At 40.1% G+C, this 25538-nt stretch overlaps 1 protein-coding gene across 2 annotated transcripts; it reads right to left on the bottom strand.

Moving 5' to 3' along the window:
- Positions 1-1943: 1943 nt before the first annotated feature.
- Positions 1944-24511, bottom strand: CLTRN (collectrin, amino acid transport regulator). Of its 2 annotated transcripts, XM_074814748.1 has the most exons (6): positions 24385-24511; positions 23962-24020; positions 18246-18331; positions 11317-11433; positions 8374-8568; positions 1944-4321 (listed from the first exon to the last, which is right to left on the bottom strand). In XM_074814748.1, the coding sequence occupies exons 1-6, from the start codon at positions 24449-24451 to the stop codon at positions 4165-4167; spliced, it is 681 nt and encodes a 226-aa protein (XP_074670849.1). In that variant the 5' UTR covers positions 24452-24511; the 3' UTR covers positions 1944-4164. The 2 variants fall into 2 exon arrangements, with proteins under 2 accessions (XP_074670849.1, XP_074670850.1); XM_074814749.1 differs by lacking the exon at positions 23962-24020 and having other exon boundaries at positions 24385-24447.
- Positions 24512-25538: the final 1027 nt, after the last annotated feature.

Here is a 25538-nt window from a genome sequence, read left to right as displayed (position 1 = left end):
CTGCCCTAAGCTTTAAAGTAATTTCTTTTGTTTTCCCACATGTGGGAGGTTACACATGAAAAACTCTTTCTGTCAAGATATGATAACGCTCCTTGCTTGGTCAAAACTGATGCCCAGTTCTTGGAACCAAATTATCAAAGCAAAAGCTCTTGTGCTAATGCCGTGATTTGTATTAATTTGGGAACTATTTCATTCTCACAGTGATGAATGAGCAAGACTTGAATCCTACCCTGAGGCTCCTTGTGCCCACTTCACTCTTCTGTTTTGTGAACAACAGCAGAAACAGTGAACTGGCTACAGTTATGTCTTCCCTCAAAATGCAGAACAAAGGTGTCCCTTTATGAAGGCGTAGCCAGGAAAGGGTTCTCCATGAAGGTCACCATGACAGAAGCGAATGTCATACCTGGACAGACAAATAAGAGCATACAGTCTGCAAGAGGCCCATGAGGTCATCCCTCCAGGCTCTTCAGCACCGGCAGAGCCCTGGGGGAGTACTGGGTCCAGTTGTGAGTACCAGACTTCAGGGTGGGCTAACAGGGAGATGTTTAGGGCAAGTACCCCAGACAGACTCTCTCTAGACTTTGTACGCTGTCCTGGAAGAGAAGAGGCAAATGTTGATGTGACAGAAAAAGCTTCAGTCTAGTTTTGTCCAACACAGAGTAAGCATCAGCTTGCAGGACAGAGTGGTTAACTTTCCTTAAAGTAAGTAGCAGAATGGCTCGAGTAAGGACTTTAGCATCTGCCCACAGTTTGCAATCTTCCCTAAATAAATAATGATAAACAAGAACTACTAATTTCATTTATAAAACCAGTCTGTGGTCGATACAATGCTGAAGGTTGTGCACAGCAAACCATTGTGTCATGACCAATGCGGTACTAATTTAAGGAGGGCACTGCAGACTTCCCAATGTTCTCCAGCACGCCAAATGTGTAGCTAATGACTGACAGCATAAACAACTTACTTATGCATGATTTGTGCTCATTTTAGTCTAGACATCAATACTTTCTCTCAAGTAAGCTGAACAGAACTGTAACGTCCTTCCTGAAATGTCAACTCGCTAGGGATGTGGAGCTAGTGATAAACACTGCAGATTTTCTTCAAACTGAACTTCTCTGACTTTATTGCTTCATTTAATTGGATTTTCTTTTCTCCTCTCTTTTCTCAAATGTGGTTCTTGAAAATGAAACAGTTCAGTCTCAGGCACACCATGTTCCTTTGTCAAAATTCATTGGCATGGCACAAATGTAACTGAAAGCAGAACCGACTCATTGTTTCAGGAAGTAGTTTGCAGTATAGTCTATATTGCTTGTTACTCACTTTCTTTTTTATTATCAGGTCGTTCCACAGCAAGTGGTTTAGTGAAAAAAAAACAGTGAAAGTTACATAAAACATCTGGGCCAGATCCTCAAGGGATATAAATTGTTGTTGTACCATTTGCAGGCTCTGGAGGACAGGCTTTACCAAATCAAAGTGCTCTTTGTTTCCTAATACGATCCTGCTGCACAAAGAGACTAGAAAAGAGATTTATTTCTTCTGTAGCAGTGTGCCCTTGATTAACCTAGTTTGTGATACCTATTTCAGTGAAAGAGCTAATACCAACAGTGACTTCAAAGCGTTGCTAAGTGTGATACCTGCCTGTTCATGTATCATTTGCTTCTCTCAAGCCATTTCCTGTCAGCAGAGAGGAAAGCAAGATGTATGCTCTGGGCAAATCCCATATCATCATTAGCAGAAAATTACACCAAACTGCTGTAAAGTAATTATGCGGCTAAAAGGTGAGCTGGGAGGATGTCACTGATTAAATACTTACCATCAGAGTCAGCCCACATCACATAATGTTTTGTTCAGAGGCTTTCAATCTATTTTCAAATCGCTGGCCAGTGCCATGGACTGAATTGAACCTTCACTCAGGTCTTGAAAAGTATGGTCAGATATGCTTGGCCCTTTTTCATATCAAGTGAATTTTATTTCAGTTATCATATACTACAATACAGTAATTCTTATTTGGTAGCTCGAGGTTGCTCTTGCACCACCAAGCTATTCTCACCAAAATCTTTCACGGGCTCTTGCAGAGGTGCTGCAGTTACAGCAATCCATTGTGGTCACACTGCAGTTTAGCTATCTGTCATACAAAGAATGTGAAAAGTGTGAAAGTTTAGAAATGATGGGATCTGAATTACCTCAATAAAACTCTGCCTGAGTGGAAGACCTTGGAGCAATGACTGAGGAAGTAATAATAACACTGTACTCTATCTTCCCTCCAAATGATCTTAAACACTGGCAAGCTTAATCTTTGACATTCCTGTGAGAAATACATCTCCACGTTGTGGATGGCAGTTTTGAAGCACTGAGATATTATCACTAATAACTGACTTCATTAATTCTTTTCCAGAATGGAGCAACACACCCTCTGGGACACAGAGAAGACACAGTCCTTGACCAGAGGGACCCACCACCAGGGCATCAAAGACAACCGTGACAGATGAGACCACGTGAGGCAAATGATCAGTGGGTTCCAGTTTTATTTTGCATTTATCCCTCCTCTCACCACCTCTCCTAGCCTCGAGCTTCCCCGGCTCAGCTTCCTCCCTTCATGCCGCTGCTTCCTCTTCTCCCCCTCATTCCTCATACCCAAGAGCCAGTGCCAACTCAAATGGACAGCCAAAGGTGCTCTATACAGCCAAAATGCTGAAGGACTTGTACCCTGGGAGACAAGATACCTTTGTACCCTTCAGGACACTGGACGGTCCTTTACAAGCAGCTTTTACCCTGTTTTACCCTGTTCCTGTTGGTGAGGAGTTTGATGGAATAACCCTAATAAGTAAATGGGTTTTCTAATATTGCCTCCAAACATGACACTGGAAACAAGATGGCTAATGGTAAAATCCTGCCTCCGGTGACGTGGGCAGCTGTTTGGTGACTGCAGATACCATATTTTGCTTCAACACACTTCCATTCTCTGTGTACAGTTACCCATACATACAACTCCCCTTTACTGGGGCCCGGTTCTTCTGAAATCAGTCAGAATTTTATCACTGATTTAAATGGGAATGAAATTAGGGCACAGATAGCATAGTTTGTATGTATGCCTGACTTCAAAGTAATCTAGCAGTGCAGTTTAGGGTCTGGCACCATCTGATGCCCTCAACTCCCAGCCACACAAATAGGAAACACAGGTCTGAATGGTCTCTGCCCACTTGCCACCACCTACACGTTCTCATCTGGGTCAGGTGCACCAAGCCCAGCAGCTGGTGTTTCAAGCACTGAATCTCTTCAAAAGCTATCCAGCTGACACATGAATGTTCATCTGACCCCAGGTTGGCTATGTCTTGGAAACCTACTCTAGGTTTATTATTAAAAAATGTAAGGAAGATTTTTCAAAGAGCTGCAAAATGCCCTCATAGATTTAATGAGAGCTGGGCCACTAACCACAGGCTGCACCTTCGGAAAATCTGCCCTTTACTGCAACTTTTAATTTCAACGAATTTCAAACTTTTGCAACTTTTAAATTCCAGGTCATGTAATCTGTGACTTTGACTGTTAAGTGAAAAATACTTTTAGTACCAGATCTTTGCCAGCCCCAAAGCTATAGATGACCCAGACACTTTTTAACCTGCTCTTATGGAGGCTGTGAAAGCTTGCTTTTTTTTTTATCTCGACAAATGAAAACTTTCATGCACTGATCACTATTCCATCCAAAGGCATACTGCATATCAGCAAACAGAAGTCATTTTACAGAGAAACTTTTGTATATGGCTTGAAAGAAAGCCCAGCAAAAATTGATAATGATAGATGATCTCCCCAGTGACATTCGGGAATAATGCAGTCTCATATTTATATTAGGGAAAAACAAGCCATGGACATATTTAAATAATCATGAAAAATTAAATGCCTGACACAAGGCAGGTTTCAACACTGTTCTGCTGCACATCTTCCAGAAATCTTTAATGGATCTCATTTGAGGTCTTCTCATTTTCTTTGCTCATGAAAAAAAGCTTTGTAATGGAGGTTTGAGTGTATGTGTTATCAGCAGAAGGGTCCCTCGAGGGAAATTAAGTGAAAGGATATTTTTCTTGTCTTCATGTTTGACATTCAGGAGTAGTGACGAGATAAGGTAGGCACAGGAGTCTTTCAAAAAAACACCAGATAGCAATGGCAGCATTTCATAAGGACGTGAACCGTTCATCATCTGCTGCAAAGACTCCGTTAATGTGGCCTGCTTTTAAATCCAGTGCTTCACAAGGAATCCCATTTTCTACTGTTACTGTCACTTCGCCTTTCTCTTCTAAATTTTCTCTCTCTGTTGACTCTTTGTTCCTTCTAAAAACAAGAAAGAGAAAATAATCTTATTCTGTTGACCTGCAGCACTCCACCACAATTCCACAGACAGAAAACTACATTTAATCAGAAGTTTATTGTAGATTATGTTCTGAAAGGCATAACCTGGTGCACTTCTTTGCCGTTGTAAATATACCACGGAAGGTGGGAGGCTCACAGCTTGGAAGCCCTGGTTTAGTGGTTTGAGGTCAGGATTGGGAATCAGAAAACCTAGAGTAAACATGTTGTAAGTATGCTATAAATATTACTTCACCTTCTTATTCTGTAAAATGACTGGAGGGTGCAGAAAGAAAAGCTGGTGCAAAACAAAAATGGAAAAAATCTCTAAATCTGTTTTTGCTTTACATCAGAAAGGACTCCACTAAATATCGGGTCTGACCCTGTTATGTAAGTCATAGATTTCACCCCATGATGTGGACAAATTAAAACGTACTTTTTAGAAACAGATCGTGGAAACTTAAGTGCCCTCACACTCCTTGATGATCTTCTCCAGGAGTTAGGTACTCTTAATGCTGCAAATCTGCATTTTTAGTTCAAAATTCATTAATAGCCACCTTCCTAACCAGTATTTTATACTTTTGTTTTCTAGATCAAACAACTGCAAGGCTTTCACTTTTCCAGGATCCAGTTCTCACCAAAAGCATATTAAAATAGTTGCTGAATAAAATTATCTAAAAATTCAGCCATGAGAAGATGTAATACAGAAATATCAGTCAACATGTCACGATGTTCCTTTAATTCCAGATTTATTGTGACCTTGCGATCTACTAGTTCATAGTCGAAAAACCTGCTGCACTTTACAGCCTGCAGCATCAGCGGTTTCAGAGGATAAGAAACTCAAAGGTCAGTGCCACTGCTTCTTCCTATCCTGCAACATGTACTGTAACAATCTGACTCAGGACAATCATAACAACCTGACTCAGTGTAACTGCTAATAACAGTGATATTAACAATAATAAAACTGTATTGGCCTTTGGGAGATTCTTGGCATTACAGACTTGCTAAAAGTAAACGTGGGGGTAGTAGTGGAAACCTCTGACCTCTGGCTGCTGTATCTGCTCTTACAGTAATAAAAGGAGTGTTCTTTAGTACAAAAAATGTGGGGGCAGAACATAAAAGAAGATACTACGAAGCAGGTTCAAAAGAAATGAGAGAAGTAGATGTGTGGAACTCATTGCCATAGGAATTCAGAGAAGCTAAAAATTTCTGTGAGTCCAAGGGGAGACTCAACAAGTTAATGGAAGAGAAAATACTGTGGGTTACCACACAATACACGGAGACCAAATCCAGCTTAGGAAGTCCCCCAGCTGCAAATTAGATTCTGGGAGAGTAATAGAGGGAAACCTGTGTGTGCTTGCTCTGTTTTCACTCTTCCCAAGGCAAATGTTTATGGCCTCTGCTGCAGATGGGATTTTGGGGGGTAGGGGTAGACGTCAGTCTAGTTCAGCATAGCCAGTAGACGATGGTCCTGCCCTGGGTATGTGCCAAATCTATTATCGGAGAGGGAGACGTCCTGTTGCTGCAATGACAGGAGAACAAACATAAGGCTGGGAGACAGAGTGTCTGATCCAGCTCACTGTAGAGTCAGGGGCTACAGTCACATGGAGCCCTTCAAGCTGTGGCTTTGAATTTTACATGTTGGCAGTGATGCACAGTGAAGACCTAATTAAGAAAATCTTTCAGTTCAAGAAATGACGCATGAATCTAAGTCATTAATAAAACTCCATTATAGGCCAATCATGTGCTTCCCTACCACCCTGAGTATGAACGGAGTGGAACACGTGCTTTTGGGCTTATTTGAACTGAGATATTTAACTGGTACTTTAAAGGCCTATAAAGACAAAATGCCAGATTTATGAAAAGTCAACACTGTTCTTGTGGCCAGATTTCCAACCCAGCTTGCTAGGCAACAGAGCTGCCATTATGTCAGCCCTGCACAGGTTTCCAAGAAAACTCATTACTGAACATGCTGAAGTCTTTGACAACCTGGTCACATACTTCAGTGCCTGAAAGAGAGATGAGCACTTTCAAAATTCTCTTCTCCGATATCTGGCTCTTCTTTCAAGAAGCCAAATAGACCAGACCATTCCTTTTACCTCTCTAGTCTTTGCAACAGTAGATGGAAGAAATGTATCCTTGGTTTACCATCTCTCTCACTCTCCGACCCCTGCCTGCAGATGCCATTGATGTGAAAGGAGAGTTAGAGTTCAGTCACAGATAAATCTGCTCTAAGGAAAGGTTATATACACAAAGGCAGAGCAGAGAAACAGAGGAAGAAGTGAAAAGGAGCAAAACAACTAAAAGGACAAGAGCATGAGACAGAGAGGATGCCAAGTGACTGTAGGTGGGCAGCAACAAGCCATATTACTGGTAGCATGATGATAAGAACATGTAGTTTACACCACATTGAGGGGAACTGCTCAAGCTCAGCTGAATTATTTTAAAAATAGAGGGGGGGAGATGCTGTCTTTCAGCATGATATGAAGCACAAATTATTATTTTATCTAGAAAAATCACAGCTATTTAGTATAATTTATTCATATTACACTTATTTGAAATCTTCAAAGACCCCCTTGAAGTTAGGCACTACACAGACACACAGAGCCATGATACTACACAGAAGGCAGGTATGGGCTTCAGGAAGGGACATTATTCTCCAGTTTTACAGAAGAGGTTGACTAGGTTCAGGGGATGAAATAACTCAGCCCATACCACATGGAAGGTTGTGACAGGGCTTAAATTATCCACAGATCCCAAGTACCTGCCCAGACTCTTTCCCTAACAGCATTGCTCATCTATTGTTTGTTGAATTTAGTTTTTTGAAAACAGAAAGGGGTTTTGCAAATTTGTGCCACTCTTCTGAATGTAAAATATAACTGAAGGGATTCTGACTATGCTACTAAGGGTTCTCTATGAGAAGCACTTATCCTTCGCAATAAGTGCTGGTTTTCTGAGGTCTTTTAACATTGTTCAAGGTGATAAGGAGGCAGAAAGGAAAAGTCTCTGCAATACAACACTTTTCATATATGAATCCCTTGTTCTGATATATTGGGGGATGCAGTCCACCATACAATCAAAATTTTTAACATTATCTAGTTGTCAGCAGAAATTTAGCTTTTTTCAGTTGTGCTGTTCTTGTACAACTCTCTTGCTGAATCCATAATTTGGTGTTAATCTAACCTCCGTGGCAGCCTAAAGCATGGCAGAAGCTGAACTTCTATGGCAGAATCGCAGCTCAGCTGAGAAATTTCTATTCCTTATGGCCAACTCTGAGCCAACAGAGATGGTAGGACCAAAACACCTACTCTGTCTTGCTCCAACATGCTCACACTAGGGAAGCATGAATAGTCTTCTCTTTTTCACCACTGCCACCACAGGGCAGAAACTGAGAGGAAAAGAGAGTATCTCTCTTCTACCCTACTGCCAAACAGCAAACGCATAGGTTCATGGGGAGATCTGGTCATGAACCTGTGAAGGGCTGGGTACATTGGACTCATGAGGTCATGAATGGTAGGTGAGACCATGCAGCATTCGGTTGAGCAGGTCCTCTTCAGCCATACATTAATCATTATTGTGTCCTCTGCTGAGGCTTCTCAAACTGCAGCAGCAAATTTTTTTTTAGCCCTGACAGCTTTTGACAGTACTGCCCTGGAAGGGACACAGTTACTGCCAGCCTTCTCCATCTTGGTAACTGTTTGGGAAGTCTGTGAGAGGAAGCTCACCTGTGGCACACTAAACCTTGAGAAGAATGACAGCAAATGTCTTTGTAAAGCTATCATCTCTAGTTAGGTGGCCTCCAGGATTGTATTCTTATACTCCCTGTTTCCTCATTACACCCCAACATTACTAAGGCATCTATACTTCATAGTTAAAAAATTTAACCCCTTTCCTTGGAAAAGGACACATGGGTTATCTTTACCTATGGAGGGAAGGGGGGTACAGCTATAACTTCTCTGATCTGGAAAGCAAAACCAGCCCAGCTGACTTAACTTGCCAGTATTCAGTTAAAACAGAAGAAAAGCTAAGCCGCTTACTTCTTGCGTTGCTGAATCCCTGCAACAACGAGGAAAACAATTCCAGCCACAATGAGACAAAGAACAACACCAAATACAATAAGCCAGACAGGCGTGGAGGGTTCAACAGGAGGTGATAAGGTTGAGGTTATCTTCAGGAACTGCAGTGTTTTGTCACTCAGTAGGAAGGCACTGTTGATTCTGTTCCGGTTCAGCCTTCATAAAAACACAAAGAACATCACAACTCTTTAGAAAGGTATTTTATAAGTTAAAAAGATGAAAGGAAAAAAACGGAATTTTCATGCATGTGCTGCAAGTCTGGCAGGGCTGAATTTGATGCAGCATGATGTTGGTAGGATTACACAGACCCACACACTTACAAGGTTTTGAACACCAGACTTTCGTAGGCATTTATCTGAAAAATTGGGAAATATAGATGAGACGTGAAGTAGAGTGTTATTATTTATTTCTGGTTTGGACCATGTGCTGAAGACATAGCAGGTTGTAATGCGTAAGGGCGTCTCTGTTGTCTTGTTCATGCAGCATTCAAGATTAGCATGGGAGTGGCAGATCTACCCTGTAATGCTCAGAGGATTTACTTATCCATGCCTCTTGGTTCCCAGAACTGAACCATCCTGCATGTTATGGGCCAGTACATCTGCTCTTGCTGCTGTAGATTTTCTTAGGTCCATGAAGCACAGGATACAATTTGGTCCAGAAGAATCCACCCCTATTGCCAACCTATGCCCTTCTTCCCTGAAGGATGCAGCTAAAGGGATTTGTACTTTGCACATTTTTTCCATTGGGACAAACTGTAAGTCTGAGAAATATGCTTTTTCATATTAGTACAACTGCTACCCTTTAATGGAAATCTCCACCCACATTCACTACTTCTAAGCATTTGCAAGTATTTCTGGATCTGAATCTAAGCAGCTTTATGAGGCTTTAGCAGTATCTTTCATTAGCTTTTTCAAAATGTTAGAAGTTTTTTAGAAAATGTATTACATATATTGGTCTTGAGAGATTCTTTTTGATTGCAGTCATATGATTTACAGCAGCTTTTTCTTGTATTCAATTCAATTTATCTACCACAGAGCAAGTATTTCCTAAGAACAAATATATGGGAAATACAGGTAAGATTTTGCAAACTTCTGTTCTTGGAAATCATAATGCTTGACTATCCCTTAAAGAGGAAGGAAGTTCTTAGCCTTAATGGAAAGCTAGCATTCCTGGAGAGGACTGAAAGCCATGGCATATTATAAGACTCGTACAATAAGCCGTCTTTGATTTAGAAAAGATTTTCATCCTTACTAATATGAAAGGATCATTGTGAACAGCTGAAATAAGCATTGTTTACCCTCATCTAATGGCTGGAGTTACAGAATTATGTGCTGAAACACATGCAGGCAACTAAAGGTGTATTTTGTGTTTGTATATGCATAAATATACCTTGTGTATATTTATGCAAGATCTTGGGTATCATACAGAGCTCTGAGAAGGTTTGCCTTCCTTTCTAGTCTTACTTTGCAGAGAGTCTCACGCAATAAAATTCTGGTCCATGGGTAGTGCTCTTATGTGCTACTGTAGTATGAAGAATTAGAATAATGGTTTAGTATAGAAGCCTGCAATCAGAAGCAATTGAATAAAGTATTGTAGTTTTATAGACCGTTTTATTTCTTGTTTCTAAATTAGGTAGGAATTAAAACTTTTCAATAATACTGTATTCTTTATCAGGTGACAGATGACAGTTAAAAAACAAACATACTATAATAGCATCTAATTTCTGTGGCAAACAGGGCACATAAAAGACTTAAATAAATCAGCTTATGCTACTGAATTTATCAAAGAATAACAGAAATGCAAAAACCCTGCATTCCAGCATTCTTACAGAGAGCTTCAGTGAATAAATAATCTGCTTCCTCCACTAATGCTATGAAGCTATTGTTTGGTGTCTCTGTAGGAAATAGTTTAATCTGCTCATAAGCTTAAAAGTTAATCTTTCCAAAAGAACGCATACTCATTCATCAGGAATTAGGCATTACATCTCCATAGAGATAACATGAATTTTCAAGACAAAGTACAGAATGCCTAAAAACAAAGAGGTCTGTTTTCCACTCCGTGCTTGAGAAATGTATGTGAGTTATGTTGTGGGAGTCATCTCTATAAACCCCTTATGCAGGTTTGGTAGACCATTGAAGTCAGATTACCCATTTTTTCTTTTTCCCTCTTCAGCTCCACACTCTTGCTTTTATTGGCTACAGAATGTGATATTTAGTAAAAAGCAGACCGATTTGTACCGCATGGTACTTTGTACAAGCAATGCTCAGCTATGATATTGACTGGCATTCTAGAAAGAGCTGGTATGAAAAGAATGTGAGTATGAGATTGTTTAAGCCAAGCTGGGACAGAGCCAGCTCTGCTCGTGAAGAGTTCACATGAGCTCTTCTCATGTGAAAGATGACTTCTAAATTAAGTCAGATGAACTGTACTTGAGAAACACCAAAAGGGAGCCTATGGTCATTAGTCCAGGTGTAGATGAGCATGTGGCATGCAATGAAAGTCAAATGATATAAATCCCACTCAGAAAGTGTGCAATTCCATCATTTGAGGGAGAAGGCTCTCACTGGGAAATGTAGCAGCTGGATGAGAGCAGTGTATGTGCCATGCACTGGACAGCAAATTACAGGTAGGGCTCTGGAAAGGGACTAGGTTTCTTCTGAGGCTCCAGGATCAAGAGAGACTCCTTGCAAAGTTATAATTGCAAGGCTCGCATGCTTTGCATTCTGTGGGACTGTTAAAGATCCTCGAATCTCACACACACAAACGAGTAGTGACCCCTTGTTTTTTTACCTACTTGGATTAGCTCATCCTTAAAGAGGCAGAGTGCTCATTCATACAAGGCCAAGAGAGAGAAAGCATCCTCAGTCAGCAAGGAAGAAAAGGTTGCAGAAGCAGTGACTGTACCTGATGGCTGCCTCTACCTCACTTCCAGGAACAGTTGTCACATTTTTGGAAGAATCTGTGACCACAAACCAAAATGACACCCGATCCGTCACATTGCAGAGAAGCACATTGGAAATTCTGCACATAGTTAAAACAAAAAGCATCATTAAGAAGTATGGAAGGAATTACTGAAACATTTTAGATTTTCTTAAATTATTGTTTTCATCTAAAGGGGGAAAAATTCTTACTTTTAAAAAAGTTAACAGTTAATGCTCAAGGAAGAAATATCACTCACAGCATTTCCCATTTCCCAATATGATAAAAAAAATTAAGCTTCTTGAGACCAAACTTGAGTCTTCAAATGAATTTCTGAATCTATTACAAACTTGCATGGTCTTGGACATATATTTACCATAACCAAATGGAAAAATACATATTTGCATCTTAATCATCAGGGCTGTGACAAAGGCAATATAATAGGGCAAATGCATCGGTGAACTAAGAATTTTGGTTTTGACAGCTAATAAATACCACTGGGACCAGGCATGGGGGATTCCCTACATGACTTTCAAGTGAGTGCAGTCCTTCTACAGGATACCTTTGTTGGTGGAAAAAGCAATAAAATTGATCTTATTCTTTTTGACATCTTTGCTCACAGAGTCAGGCACAGAGTGGAGGCAACAGGCTAAATTTAGACAGTCTACTGGCACTGGCCTATGTCTTTAGCTTATGCTATGACAAATATTTATCTTATCTGTTTTAAAAGAAGATTGCTGAGCTTTATGTGAAGTTAATAGTGGAAGGGCACAGGCACACATACTATGTAAAAAATGTGCAAAATGTCTTTTAAATGCCTTTTTCCAATTCTTACAAATTTGTTTTCTACCACTAATACTAGTAAATGGTGGCGCTATCATTAGAAAAACCTCATGGAATGACATCATCATGAGTATTTAAACTAAAGAAGTGAAGGCTAATGCATAGTATCATAATAGTGACTGAGGATAGATAAGTGTCCCTATGTTCTTCTATCTCTTCCTAGTTTATTCACACAACTAAGAAACAAACCAGTCAAATTTGTGTAATACACAGGAATTGTAGAAGGTGGCATTTATTACAGCATGGCAAGAAACATAGTATGTATCACAAAAGGACAGTCAAAGCCTTTATGAATTCAATGACAGATAGCTAGAGAGATAAAAATGGGAAAAAATACTTAGTTCTCTATCATTAATAAATAACCCCAAAGAATTTGGCTCAGGAATCAGATTTACTGGCCATGTCCAAGCAGCGAGCAGATATTCTGAAAGTCCAGGACCAAGAATTAGGATCATTTTTACTTCCAGAGAGCAGCCTGGACTTGGCTCACCTTTGCACAATGTCTGCCTGGCCACAAGCACAACACAGCCACCCTGTCCTGACAGACCCTGCTTGGGATGATCAGTCTTCAGATACTACCTACTCTTCTGGAGAAGGACACCCTGCAGTGAGCCAGTGAAGAAGAATGCAGCCCCTCTTTTAATTAGCTGCAGTGATGTCTGTAACGCCCCATTACTAACTACTATAATTGGTTTCAAGGCTTGGCCTGTCCATCATCAAAATGCAAGTTTTAACATTGCCTTTCCAGCTGTGCTCCTTCTCAGGGTGACAAAGCTCCGCCTGCAAGCTCCCCTGCCACAGAGCTCTGCTGTGTAGTGCCATCTACTGGGTAATTACAAATATAATTAAATGACCTCTGCAGTGGCCTGAGGAGCAGGAAGCACGAGGTAGGAAGGTATATAAGGGAGCCAAAATTGCTGATGAATGTGTAGTCTCCATCCAGAAAAGAACAAGTTCGCTTTTAAAGGCAGGACAGGCATTGGCTTGATCACAATAGTTCATTACGGACATTTTACATAAATATTTGACTTGCTGCTGAAAGCTTTTTTGGGTGGTCTTTTGGGTGCCTTGCATAGCGCAACCTTTTGCTTTACAGAAAAGGTATATATTCCATAGAGATGGGCAATAAAATGGAAAGCAATGATTTTGCAGAGGTGAAATACCCACTTTTACCTCTGCGACAATGTCAATTTTGCAAATACAGAGAATTTTTATGGATAAAAGAGGAAAGCCATTGTCTGGAATTTGAAAAGATGTTCACATCATTTTGCTGGCAACAGTTAGAAGATGAAAGCAGATTTATTCCCTCCAAAACAAAAGCAAAGCACAAAATTTACAGAAGGGGGAAAAAAAAAAAGAGTCTACTTTTGGCTGGTGGCTGACACTCTTGCTGACTTCACAGAATATCTAAAATTGTATCTGCAGAGGAAGTTTTCCATCAGGAAAATTTATAGCAGTAGGACCTAAAGCTTCATGTTACTGCAGTTCTTAAAGCTGGAATTTCTGTGGTGCAATCAAAAACTAGTCCAGGCAGAAAATCTGTGTTGTCCTACAGATGTCCCTGAAACAAAGTGAGTGAGGAAAGTTTGATCCCCAAAGAGAAAGATCAGTTTGGTAAAGACTGGCAAAACACCCTGACTTTCTCATTCTCATGCAGAGACTCAGACTCTTCAACCTGGGGTCTTCCCTACAATGCCAAGGCTTTCAACATGAGATGGGGCAGTCGGTCATCATTAGGGGCAGCATCTCTCTCTCTAGAACAAACAGCACTGAATCAATTGGGCAGCAAGGCTTACACTAGGATATGTAAACTTTGCCTCCTTTCTGCTCCTTGTTGTATCTAAAATCCTTTCTTGATTATAAGCATGCAAAACCTGGCTTCACCGCTGCCACTTTTTCATCAGCGGAATCTGAATGCTGTAAATCCTTTCAGGCTCCAAAGAGAATAGTACCACTTATGAGAAGTTCAAAGGGGATTGAGTTAACACCAAAACAGGCTGGTTCAACAAGCACCAATGTGGTAATTTCTTTGCAGCCGGTACGCCTTTTGTTTTTCCCCCGCGCTATTGGCACACTGGTTTGATTCACAGCATGCAGAAGCTTTACAAAACTATGCCTTTACACTGTTTAGATTTGAGAAACCTGACTTCTCCATGCACTATGCTAATTAAGTGCATTTGTAAACATATATGTGGACATCTTTTTATTTCCTTAGCAGATGATAGGCTTTTGTCATGGAGATTATAGGAGACCGTGATCACCAAAATGACAGGATCCTGGTTCTGCCTTACGGCACCATGGCAAAAGTCCAAAACTGCATTTCCTTTAATATATGCAAGTGAACACCAATGAGTAGAGTGCAGGATGGTTCCTTGGCCTGAAACACCATCATTGTTCCTGATGGGGATTGAAAGGATTGTTTAAGGGTAAGAAAGAGCTGCCAGAGACTCAAAGGGTGCCTACAGTGGCCAGTAGCTTGTGGGAGAACCACAGTTCACAAGTCCCAAGCACCTATCTCCAGCTCTCTCAAAAGCATCAGGCCTCTTCCAACACAGTGCTGTGCAGCTGCTCCTGCAAAGGACCCTTATTTTCTTCCTTTTTGTGAACTTCAGCCATGGGATCACCTGGATGTAACAGCTTTAACTCTAGAAGTTTATTTTGTTGTTCTAAATGGTCACAATATTTTTAGTATCAAAATAGCCTGTCTTAGGAAGATGGATAATGTTGATGAAATTTTTTCTAGTCACTTCATGATGAAAACTGCAGCTTTTTAAAATCTACAAATGGGGGGAAGATGTACCAAAAGTAGATTCTGCTACTTGAATGGAAGTAAATGTGATTACATTCTTTCTGCTCTAAAGATTAACTAGTCTTAGGCCCAAAAGAGATGCGTATTATTTCAAATGAGTGACAGATTAGAGAAACCAGGGTTACAAACACAGACTACAGACAATAATTTTTTAACACTGAGAGATCAAAGGTTGCCTTTCGTAGTTCATGAATGTATGTATTGAGAATGAATTGAAAGGCCATATATAGAGCAGGAAATAAAGGGGGTTTATTTCTCCACTGAAAAAGAAGTATTTATTTTATCTGTATTAATAATACTGAGTAATTTGATGGATTGTCTTTCTTCTGCTTCACACAAACTTGAAAATTTGATAAGCCTTTCAAACATTAAACACAGCTCCATGATTTATTAAATTTTAGTTTAGAAATTAACTGTAGAGAACTCAAGATATAATGTGCAATCCTGTCCATTCTGCATTGGGTCACTCGGTGGTTACACAAGAGCAACAACAGCATCAACTGCTGTGTCCAGCAGCACAATCAAATGCTTGTCGCTACAGGCTGGCTTTTATCCAGCTTCAGAAGCCTAACAAAAGGTGACTTTGAATCTGAAAAATGATGGAACAGACTGTAACAATGGTTATGCTGATCTACCAGACAAATTATTTGGGGGCCTGATTCAGCTTGCTGAAGTTAATGGCATTTGGTCTCATGTGGGAGTCAGTTGTGGCTGTGAGTTACTGCAGGGCTGTGGGTGTGTTAGAAATTAATGGGATATTAAAGGAGAGGTTTGTCACATCCTGATTATGGTCCTGTGCAGAATTTATACACTGGCAGAACCACTATTTGGTTATGCAAAATACTGGTGAATTTTTCAGAAGTCTTTATTTTAACAAAAATCTTTAATTAGCCAGATGCAAAATTTGGGTAAATTTAGACGCTACCAAAATGCAGTCACAGTTTGTTTGTTCTTTTATGATGGGATAATTGATCATTGATCTTTTACAGCTCCCAAAGAAAATCTGTTGGCATTTATCTGTAGAAGCTCCTATAGTTTAATTTATTTGCCACAAGCTCCTGCTTCTGCCTCCCTCTTCACCACACTGCAAGCCCCTGCCACTATCCTTACCAGCTATGCAAGAGTGCCGTTCCTGTGTGCACGGCATGCTGCTGTACCCTCTGAGACGCTGAGTGCTCCCACACCTCTATACCCCCTGCAGAGGGGATGGACTGCACTCCTTCCTCTATACCTACTTCCTTCCAACTGACAGCCACAAGAGCGGAGAAAGGAGTGCATTATTTCCAGGACTTTTAACAGGATGGAGGCTTTCACGGCTTTCCCACTCCCATGTAACAGGCAGGTTATTTGGCATGTATTAGGAGGTTCATCTAGCTCTCCATCACTGCAAAGGGACTCTGAGGTCCCTTGGGATTTGGGAGAGATCTACAGACAGGAAACTCCTCAGCCTGTTGCCTAGTAAGTTGTACCAGATCTCAGAGCTGCACAGCTGTCCTTTGGTTGACGTGCTGTCTACACGTGACCCCAAAGGTATCTAAAAGTCCTAGAAAAGTTACCAGTTACACCTCCAAGGTACACCCCAACAAGTTATACCTCATGAGGAAGTCCTATACCATCTTAAAAAGAGGTAAAGATGCCCACACCTAGCTGTTTCCAAATATTATACTGACTTCTCCTTTGACAAACATAGTAGCAGGAAATTATTGATGTATGCACTTCCACCTCCAAACTGGAGTAACAGTGACATTGTCATATTTGTCCATAGGAATAATTGTCTTGGTAGGAAACCGAATAAAGTGAGCATAAATTCTGTGATTTCCCAGAGTGGATAGAGATAACTTCCATTAAAACTTCATCCTCTTCAAGCACCATGGCTCTCCGCAGACTCAACTAATAGAAAACTTGGTGCAGGAATGGGAAAAAATCAAGCCAGTATGAAAGAAGTTAAAGATCACTGGCTTCTGACACAAGTTTTTTGCTTCGAGAAAGCACCATGACTTTGAAGGAAGACAGTAATTTAAAAAAGAACCTGGGACTAAAATAAGCATACAAAAGTAAATCTTTATGGATCAGATACTGGATGAAAACCCTGCTAATTTGAAAACCTGAGAAAAAGCCCTGCATAATCACTTTTAATTAGCTTGTATCTTGAACTCATTTTTTCAAGTGTCATTTTAATTGTGTGCAGTAGCATACTTGGCTGTTTTTGTTAAGCTTGGTGTAATGGTTCTCTTGCTCAAAGAAGACAACTTCTGAGGAATAAAAATGAAACAGCAAGGAACCAAACATTCCTGTTACATGGAGGGGGAAATCACCTTCTGTTTAAGAGAAAGTTCAGCAGCCACCATAATCATCATGTGACTAAAGTTAGCTAATATCTTTGCAAACGTGGAATATGATTCATCTGATGCAAGGGCAGCCTGAAGCAGGGTTTTTTTTTAAAGTAAACCGAGAACCTTATCCTCATTAGCCTACCAGAACTATAAATCTTTCCTTTAAGATTGAAAAACAAATAAAAATAATGAGTCTATAGAAACACACTTACAAGGTTTCTCATTTAAGAAAGATAAGAACATAGTGAAAACACAGCTTGGTAAATGGTCTGTCTAATGTGGTACCTAATTTCATAAGTAGCAAGGATCAGAAGAAGCCTGAGAAGAATATTCAGTACCTCAGGGTATATGTAATCCCCAAACCAATTAAAGGATGATTTATGTCTGAACTGCAACATCTGAAACTTCTTGATGCTAGGTAACTCAACCGCTGCAATATGAGGGATAGGTACCCCCAGCAGAACACAGCACTAGCATAGCTATCCACCTTCCAGTTCTCTGAGTCAGCTCATCTCCAGCATACTGCTCAAGCTGTGCTCTAAGAAAATGTGCACCAAAGCTGCTTATTCAAGGATCTGTATTGCACTTCTTGACTTCACCAATGTGTTCCTTCGCCTCCTCCCAGTATGGTCTCCAGAAGGTATTATGTCTTACTGCCAGATTCTGCTAGAGTGAATTGGCACAACCCCACTGAGATCCACAGCTGTGTCACTTCCCATCAGCAGGGATGCTGGTCCAAAGATTGAACATTGCTTAAGACAGAGAGAGTGTGATGTTTAACATATATATCTGGGTGTCAAAGAAATACAGCAGAATGGTGTGTTGTTAGAAGCTGTATATACGGATTTCTACAGTTCGGTACAGCAGAGAATGGGCCACCACATGCAGCACTGTTAATATGTATAAGGCAAATCAGAGTAGATGCTTACTGAGTTGTGCTCTTGCTGGAATATCTTCTCATTGCAAAAGCCACCATTGCTTTGAAGAGGTACTCTTCATTAGCATCCCAGGCATACTGTAAAGGAAGATGGAAAACAATCAGTTTCAGCACCAGTGCTGGCAGTACAAAGAGGGAAAAGAGTCACTGAACTTGAAATGCTATTGATCAAGAAAATGAATAAATTCTCTGATAATGCTACAAAAATAAATTCCTGCCCATTATTTAGTGTGCACAAAGGACTTTTTCTAACAGCTGTTATAAAGCACAATATAAAGTGCAAAGAATCTTTCCAAAAACTGAATGAATTGAATGTTTCTGAAGCTGACCAAACTGGAGATGTAAAGTTTCTCGTACCAAAGACTAGGCATATTACTAGAATTCTCCCCACAGAGCTGCACCCATGCCTTGCCTCTTTTTCTGGATAAACCCTGTTAATGTAGAAGGTTTAAATCCACTCTCAAAGACCATTTGGCTCTGCCCAAAAATTAAGAAACAAGCTAATGTTGGAGGTAGTCTCTGGAAGTTCAATTTCAGGACACCAGGAAATAAAATGAGATTATGGCCTTATTGCTGCACACCACCCTTGCAACAAGAAGACAGACTCAACTATAGTACAAATTACTACATCACACATGAGACAAAAGAAAGTAGCATCCTTATTACTTCAATAAGAAGTATAATACAGGCTCCAAAAACTGTTCTCTGTGATCTTGATGAAAAATCATTCTTCCATAATTTTTGTTTTCTGAGATAGCTTCATTAGGTTCCCCTGGGCTTTCATTCACATACGCAATTCTAATGACCTCTAAGAACTGCATCTCTTGTATTTTTATAACAAGAGCCATGACTGAGACATACTAATTGAATTTCCCCTTTCAGCAGATTACAGAGATTAATAGTTTCTCAGAATTATATTAATGGAGGTTAGAGGCAGCTTTCTTCAGTCAATCAGAACACAAATCTAATCTTTAACTTCCAACATTAAAAAAATCTGCAATCATCCAAACCAGAAACCCAACAGTGTGGATACTCAACCCTGTTGACAACTTGGACCTGCTTTTTCATGGGCCTTTATAACACATTCAGAAACCAGCAATGTACATCAAAAAGCAGTCAAATAAACAGCATTGAAAATGCCAAATCTTAATTCTGATTTTTAAATTCTGATTTTGGATGCATGGAGCTGCAATCTCTCTGCACAAAGAAGGAATCCAACTTCTGGGCATGAGCCCTCATTTTGCTCTGACATCCTGTGGACTGGGAACCTAAGCGGGAAAGGAGGCAGTCATTTCAAGGGCAGAGAGTCATACTGATCATATTTATCATCCCTAGGCAAATGATGAGTGGTGAAATGGGCTCTCTGGGATGCTGTAGGACAGAGACAACAAAGCTGAGCAACAGACAACTTGCATTAAAACCCAGATACAGTGCTGGGAATCTGGGTTCTGACTCACCACTCTTGCCTTGTGAATGAAGGGTGGTGTAAGAGCATACTGTGATAATGCATGCCAGTCTGGGAACTTAAACTGGAAAAAAAACCCGAAAGAGACTCTTTGAAAAGAAATTATAAAAGCCTGTATTTTGATCCCACTGCACTGATGAAAACATGACAGTAATGACAGCAACTAGTACTAAAAGAAAAAGAGATAATGCAGTAGAGGAATTAATATAGATGAGAGACATAAAACTATTTATCGCCATTTTAAAGACATCTGTATTTAAACAATTTGCACGATTTGCAGCACTAAAAGGGGAGATCTTCCTTTTTCTGTGTGTGGTACTATTGACTGAATTCCTACATGCCATCTGCAGTCTTTGAGAACAGGTCCAAAAGGACAGAAAAAAAATCATTTGTTATCCAATGGATTAAACCAGCTGTAAAGATAATTTAATCAGTTGTCTTGAAAATGGATAATGATGAAGCACACTCCATTTCACGCTCACATGGACACAAATGCAATGCAGCACTACCAAGTATATGTACTTGATATGTATGTTTAGTGCAGTACATGTATATATGAACAATTCGTCACTATCCAGTATTCAGTTTTCATAAATAATGTAGTAGCCTGGGCCTTCTTTAAGTCAGAGTAACAAAAAGGGTATCTCACAGCAGGGAAAATAATTTGTAGTAACTCCAGTCCCAGCTGAAAGAGTAAGCAGTTTTAAAAAGGCAGAATAAACAGAAAGCTGCAAGAAATGGCGGAGGAGTCCGGCAGAGAAAGCTCAGCAGAAATCAGGGACCTGCTTGAGTGAGAAGATGCTGCAGACAACCTTCTGGGCAGAAGGGCAAGAAGTCCCAAGAAAACAGTGATCAGATAGGAGGTAGAGCAGATGGAGATGGTTGTGGGCTCCATATGAACAAGAACCTTTATACACGACTGCATCCAGGAATATGCAGGGGGGAGGCAACATAACGAGGAGAAAAAGTATGGCAAGAATACTTTTAAGCTAATAAACTGTATGAACTCAGGACAAGTGGGCAGGAATTGCCAGAAGCCAATTTCTAATCATCAGCTTTCTCCAGGCAGAGGGGTAGGTGCAAAGAAACCTGAATCATTCTACTATGGGGCTTTATCATTGTCACCCTTATCCTCCAATTGCAAAGGCCTGGACTGCAACTGATGACTGAGGATGTTGCTTCTGTTCTTATGTTCCTATGAAGTACAGCTTTTGATGCACAATTTGTGCTGCTATAGAGGAAATGTATTAAATATCATTTGCAACCACACACTATAAACATAAGATTACTCTGTTATCAATGAAACCTTACACGATGGTATCAGAACTGTTAACATTTACCATCTTCTTTGCTCTACAAAGGAACAAACACAGACACCTTGGCTCAGTTGCACTTACTATCCTTTATATGTTAAGGAGGAGCAGAATTAGGCACAGCTGACTGTGAAACCCAGTCTTAAGTGGCTGTTAGTGAAAGGGGAGACTGATGAAATAATGGGTAAAAGATGATGAGTGTAGGTTGTTGATGCAGTGAAATGCTATAGTAGTGCTGTAAGAAAGACAAAAATTTAAGTTAGTAAAATGAAGTTATAATATTACAGCATTGCCCTGAGCAACCTGATCTGATTTCAGTGTTGACCTGGCTTTGAGCAGCAGGGGACTATGGACCTTCCAAGGTCCCTTCCCTCCTGAATGGTTCTGTGTTTTGACTAGACAGCCATTCAGACAACAGTGTGGCTACAGGCACATGAACCCACTTCTGGGTCCCATTTGGTGGCAAGACACCAGGTCCACGTCAGCCTTTCTCCTCTTCATCCTCTACCCTGGAAACAGCCTGGAATCATTAGCTAGAAGGGAAGTGCACCTCCTACTTCACCTGGCTGCAGTCCCTGAGCTGCCAGCTCTTTGACTCTTACGGTTAAATTGAGTGGTGACACCGAGTTACACAGACTACCCAGTGCACATCACTGCTGCTCACTCCCTAGCTGTCTTTGGCCCTTTTGAATTAACTCTCTAGCACTCTGCTAACTCCATGAATAGGAAGCAACTAGTGACTAGCAGCTACTCCAGAAGCCACTCATAAAGTTAACACCATCCTCAGAGAGACTCATAAATCACCTTCCTTCCATTTAGGCTTGCAGACATGATGTTTCCTCCCACCTGTTAGCAAATAATGTCTCTGTCAAGTACACTCATTATTTGCAAATCAAATGATAACAGCTAAATACTTAATGTATCGTAGCTGCTCTTTTCAGCTCCATTGTGATAAGAACTATATAAATACACTAAATAGCACTCCCTACCTCAAAGTACAGCCTACCTTGTGAACAAATTAAAAAATGGTGTCCTGTCAGCCTCACACAAATTGGATGGCATGCACTAAAGCATGTGAAAAACTACACTAAACTATTTTCTATGTCCCTGAACGTACGTTGGAGTTATCCTGCCAGTCCTAGAGCAAAATGCCCACAGTGTCAGGGTTTTCTGTTATCATCTAGCTTGAAGTGACTTGAAAATGAATGAAATGGAATTCAGTAGCAGAGCATCATATCAAGATATTCTAAGCTGGCTGTGTCCTACTGTGATACAATGACAGTATTATGCTTTTCTTTGCTAAATAAATAAATAAATAAGTGTCCCAAATTCTTTAACCAAAATGAATTTCAGTTTGATAGTAGTTTCGTTTTCAATTTCAGTCAGTTTCAAGTTTTCAATTTGCAGAGAAGATTGCAATGGCTATGAAAAGGAACTACTACCTGTGCACTTAATAAATTGTTCATTATTTGTGGGCAATTTCATAGGGCATCATACCACTTTCAGCATGTTGTTGTTCTAAAATGCTGTTCTACATTGTCCCATTCTTAGGGCTTTCACACACTTTGTCCTATGAAATAAACTACTATCTATCTACAAAAAACAATAGACTCCTTGGTTATTACTTTTTTCTTGTACTATAAAGTGCCTTTAAGATTAATGATTTATATCATACCCTTTCTGGATGAAAAATAAAAAAAATGCAAATGATCAAACAAGAATGCCTTACTTTACTATAGTTGGAGAAGTAAAAAGCACTAAGAAAGAGCATTACTGAGAACTGCAATTTTCATTCTTTGCCACTATTTTGAACCAAGATTAAATCAAAATATTAGCAATTATCATCAAGAGGAGCTTCAATAATGATTTTCACATATTTTTAGCCATAGGATTACACTATTTTTAATATATTTTTAAACAAACCAGGCTCACATTCCTGTTTAATTAAAGTCTCTCACCCAAGAGAATTGACTTCAATATGAATTTCCACAGACAAATACTTTAGCACATATCTTGAATATTTCTTCCCAATTTGTCCGGTTTATGAAGTTACCAGCAGAATTAGGTCCCTGCTAATGTTAGTTTAAATTACCTGATATTTCAGGGTAATTTTAGAACAGATTCTACAGTCATAGGGAGACTCTCATCTCTCCAATCTTTTATAACATGTAACCTACTGCTTTTTGTTTTCCAGGGCTCCTAACATAATCAGACACCAGACTTCCAATAGAAATGACTGTCCAAGACATTTCATATCTAATTTTATGCTGAGCCCTGTAACACGCTGCAGATTTGCTCTAAGCATTCAAAGCTGCAAATGAAGTACTGGGCTTGGCCATATTTCATAGCACCTTAGATCAGGAAGGACCATTCGGTCATCTAATGTCCCAAACTCTCATGTATTACAGACCCTTATTGCTCACACCGGTACTTCCACATTAAGCCTAAGGACTTGAATTAAACCAAAGCATTTCAGTCCTGAATCTGCTCTACAGATCATGCTTGTCTGAAAGCCTGACATAAGTCCCATTTCATAAAGACCTAACAATCTTTTCCTCTTCTCTTCCCAGACATGCTTAAGACTTCACAATTAGCACTCTCAAGCAGAAGTGCTTTTCCCAAAATACAGACTTAGATTTATGCAGCACCTCTATGCATAAAAATAGAGGTTTTCCAGGAAAAAGAAAAATCTTTGACAGGAAATTATCTTTACGAAAAGGCAAGCTTTGTACTTCTCTTAAAGGACACCATTTGAAGGAGTAGGCTAAAGTCAAATGTCAAGAAATGCCTGGATCATGACTTGAGCAATCTATTACAATTAACATTTCAGAACAAATTGCTTGTGCTGCTTTCAGAAATTTTACAGTATATATTACTTCTGTTTTGGCAGATATTCAGTTAGGAAGAATATGTGAAGATACTTTACTTACTGCATTATCTCCCAAAGCTGTTTTGATACTAAGACGTACTTTGAAAGCATTCTGTGCATCTGACACAAAGAGAAAAAAGCAAACATATATTGATAGTCAGCCAAAATAGGATTTTAAATCATTTACTTCTCTAATTATTTCACAGATGGCAGCTTCTAACAGATCACCTGGTTAGGAGAAGTTACTAGCATGAAAAAAGGTGTAGCCTACAGAGTCTCAGTGAGGTTTACCATGACCTCTTTAAGTGAGATCAACTTCTGTACTTAATTTGCAAACTCATAAAAGAAGTAAATGCTCAGCATTTCAATCTTCAAACTGGAGACAACCAGTTAAAATAAAAATCTGAGAAGCTGTCAGCTTTGTAGGCAGAAACTCATAGCTACATTTACCTGGGGGAGAATGGAAATCAGCTCCAAAACTTACCTGGCTTGCAGAGCTCAGCATGAGCAATGGCAACTACAGAGAGAGTAAGCAGCAAAACCCGTAGCATCCTGTCAGTGTGGAAAGGTTGAGGCAAAAAGAAGTGAGTCTCCCCTGTAAAGCACTCTTAAACTTTCTGTGACCCGGGATTAAAGCATCAGCAGCACAAGCGAGCAACCAAGTAGAAGGTTTAATAATTAACTCCCATTATTTTAGCTAAAACAGGCACCAGAAACAACTGTCTTCTGTTAGTTATTCACTACCTTTCTCTGTAGTAAGAAGAAAAAAAAAAAACAAACCTATAACAAGTTTTTAATTTTCCTTCTTTCTTTTTAGAATAATACAAAACTTCACACAGTGCCCAGGCCAACCTTTTTTCTCCCCCAGATGCGATGTCAGACAGGCACACAAGATATCTGAGGGATGTTGCACCAGAGCAGCTGGCGGCTGCAGTAGCAGGATGCTGTGCTGTTACCCACTGCAGGTGAATTTGAAGTGCAGCTGCCACCAGATCCCAAAAGAAGATGCCACCTGGCTTCCCTGGGAAACCGGCTGGCCCCACAGAGGGCCCTTGAGGATAAAGAAAGATTGGGCAGCCTTTTCATCCCTCCGAAAGAAATACATGATGAACACAGAAGCCCTGGCCCCAAAAAACAGGGCTCCGGATTTGCCCCTCATTTGCCTTCGAACGCAGAACTTCTGAAGGGCTGGCCATCGTGGCCCCAGTAACATGTCCCCCCCATCCTTGCCTCAGTCCCATTCCCACGTCCTGGCTCAGGAGCTTGTCTGAGCCTGGCAAAGCAAACACCTTGTTCCACACAAAAACCCCCACACCCAAGGCATTGCTTTGCACGAACAGTTTTAAAGGTGGAGAAATACTTTCTTGCTGTTGGAGGATCGTTACGGTAGCAACTGGAATAAGAAAAGGTGCAATAAAAGGACTTCATAGGAAATATGTTGAATAAGGACATATTCTTGTTTTGTAGACATGACACAATGTGTATATATATACACACGCATGTATGGAAATATTTTAATGATGCACTCTACACTATTAGTCAAAGGTTTACCAAGACAAATAAATAAATGCAGAGGAGAAAGAATTCAGAAACTGAAATCTATCGCAAGTACTTGAACAGTCTTTGCAATCTGGGCAG

This window comes from Strix aluco, chromosome 2 (genome assembly GCF_031877795.1).
Source record: "Strix aluco isolate bStrAlu1 chromosome 2, bStrAlu1.hap1, whole genome shotgun sequence".
NCBI lineage: Eukaryota > Metazoa > Chordata > Aves > Strigiformes > Strigidae > Strix > Strix aluco.
This window is presented reverse-complemented; position numbering and strand designations above follow the sequence as displayed.

What these genes read in the sequence shown, in the direction of transcription:
- CLTRN (XM_074814748.1), bottom strand. Translation starts at nt 24,451, where the DNA reads ATGCTACGGGTTTTGCTGCTTACTCTCTCTGTAGTTGCCATTGCTCAT. An exon ending in TCCAGCAAGAGCACAACTCA is followed by an intron (nt 11,434 to 18,245) that starts GTAAGCATCTAC and finishes AACTATGTGCAG; the next exon opens with AATTTCCAATGTGCTTCTCT. An exon ending in GGGATTCAGCAACGCAAGAA is followed by an intron (nt 4,322 to 8,373) that starts GTAAGCGGCTTA and finishes TCTTGTTTTTAG; the next exon opens with AAGGAACAAAGAGTCAACAG.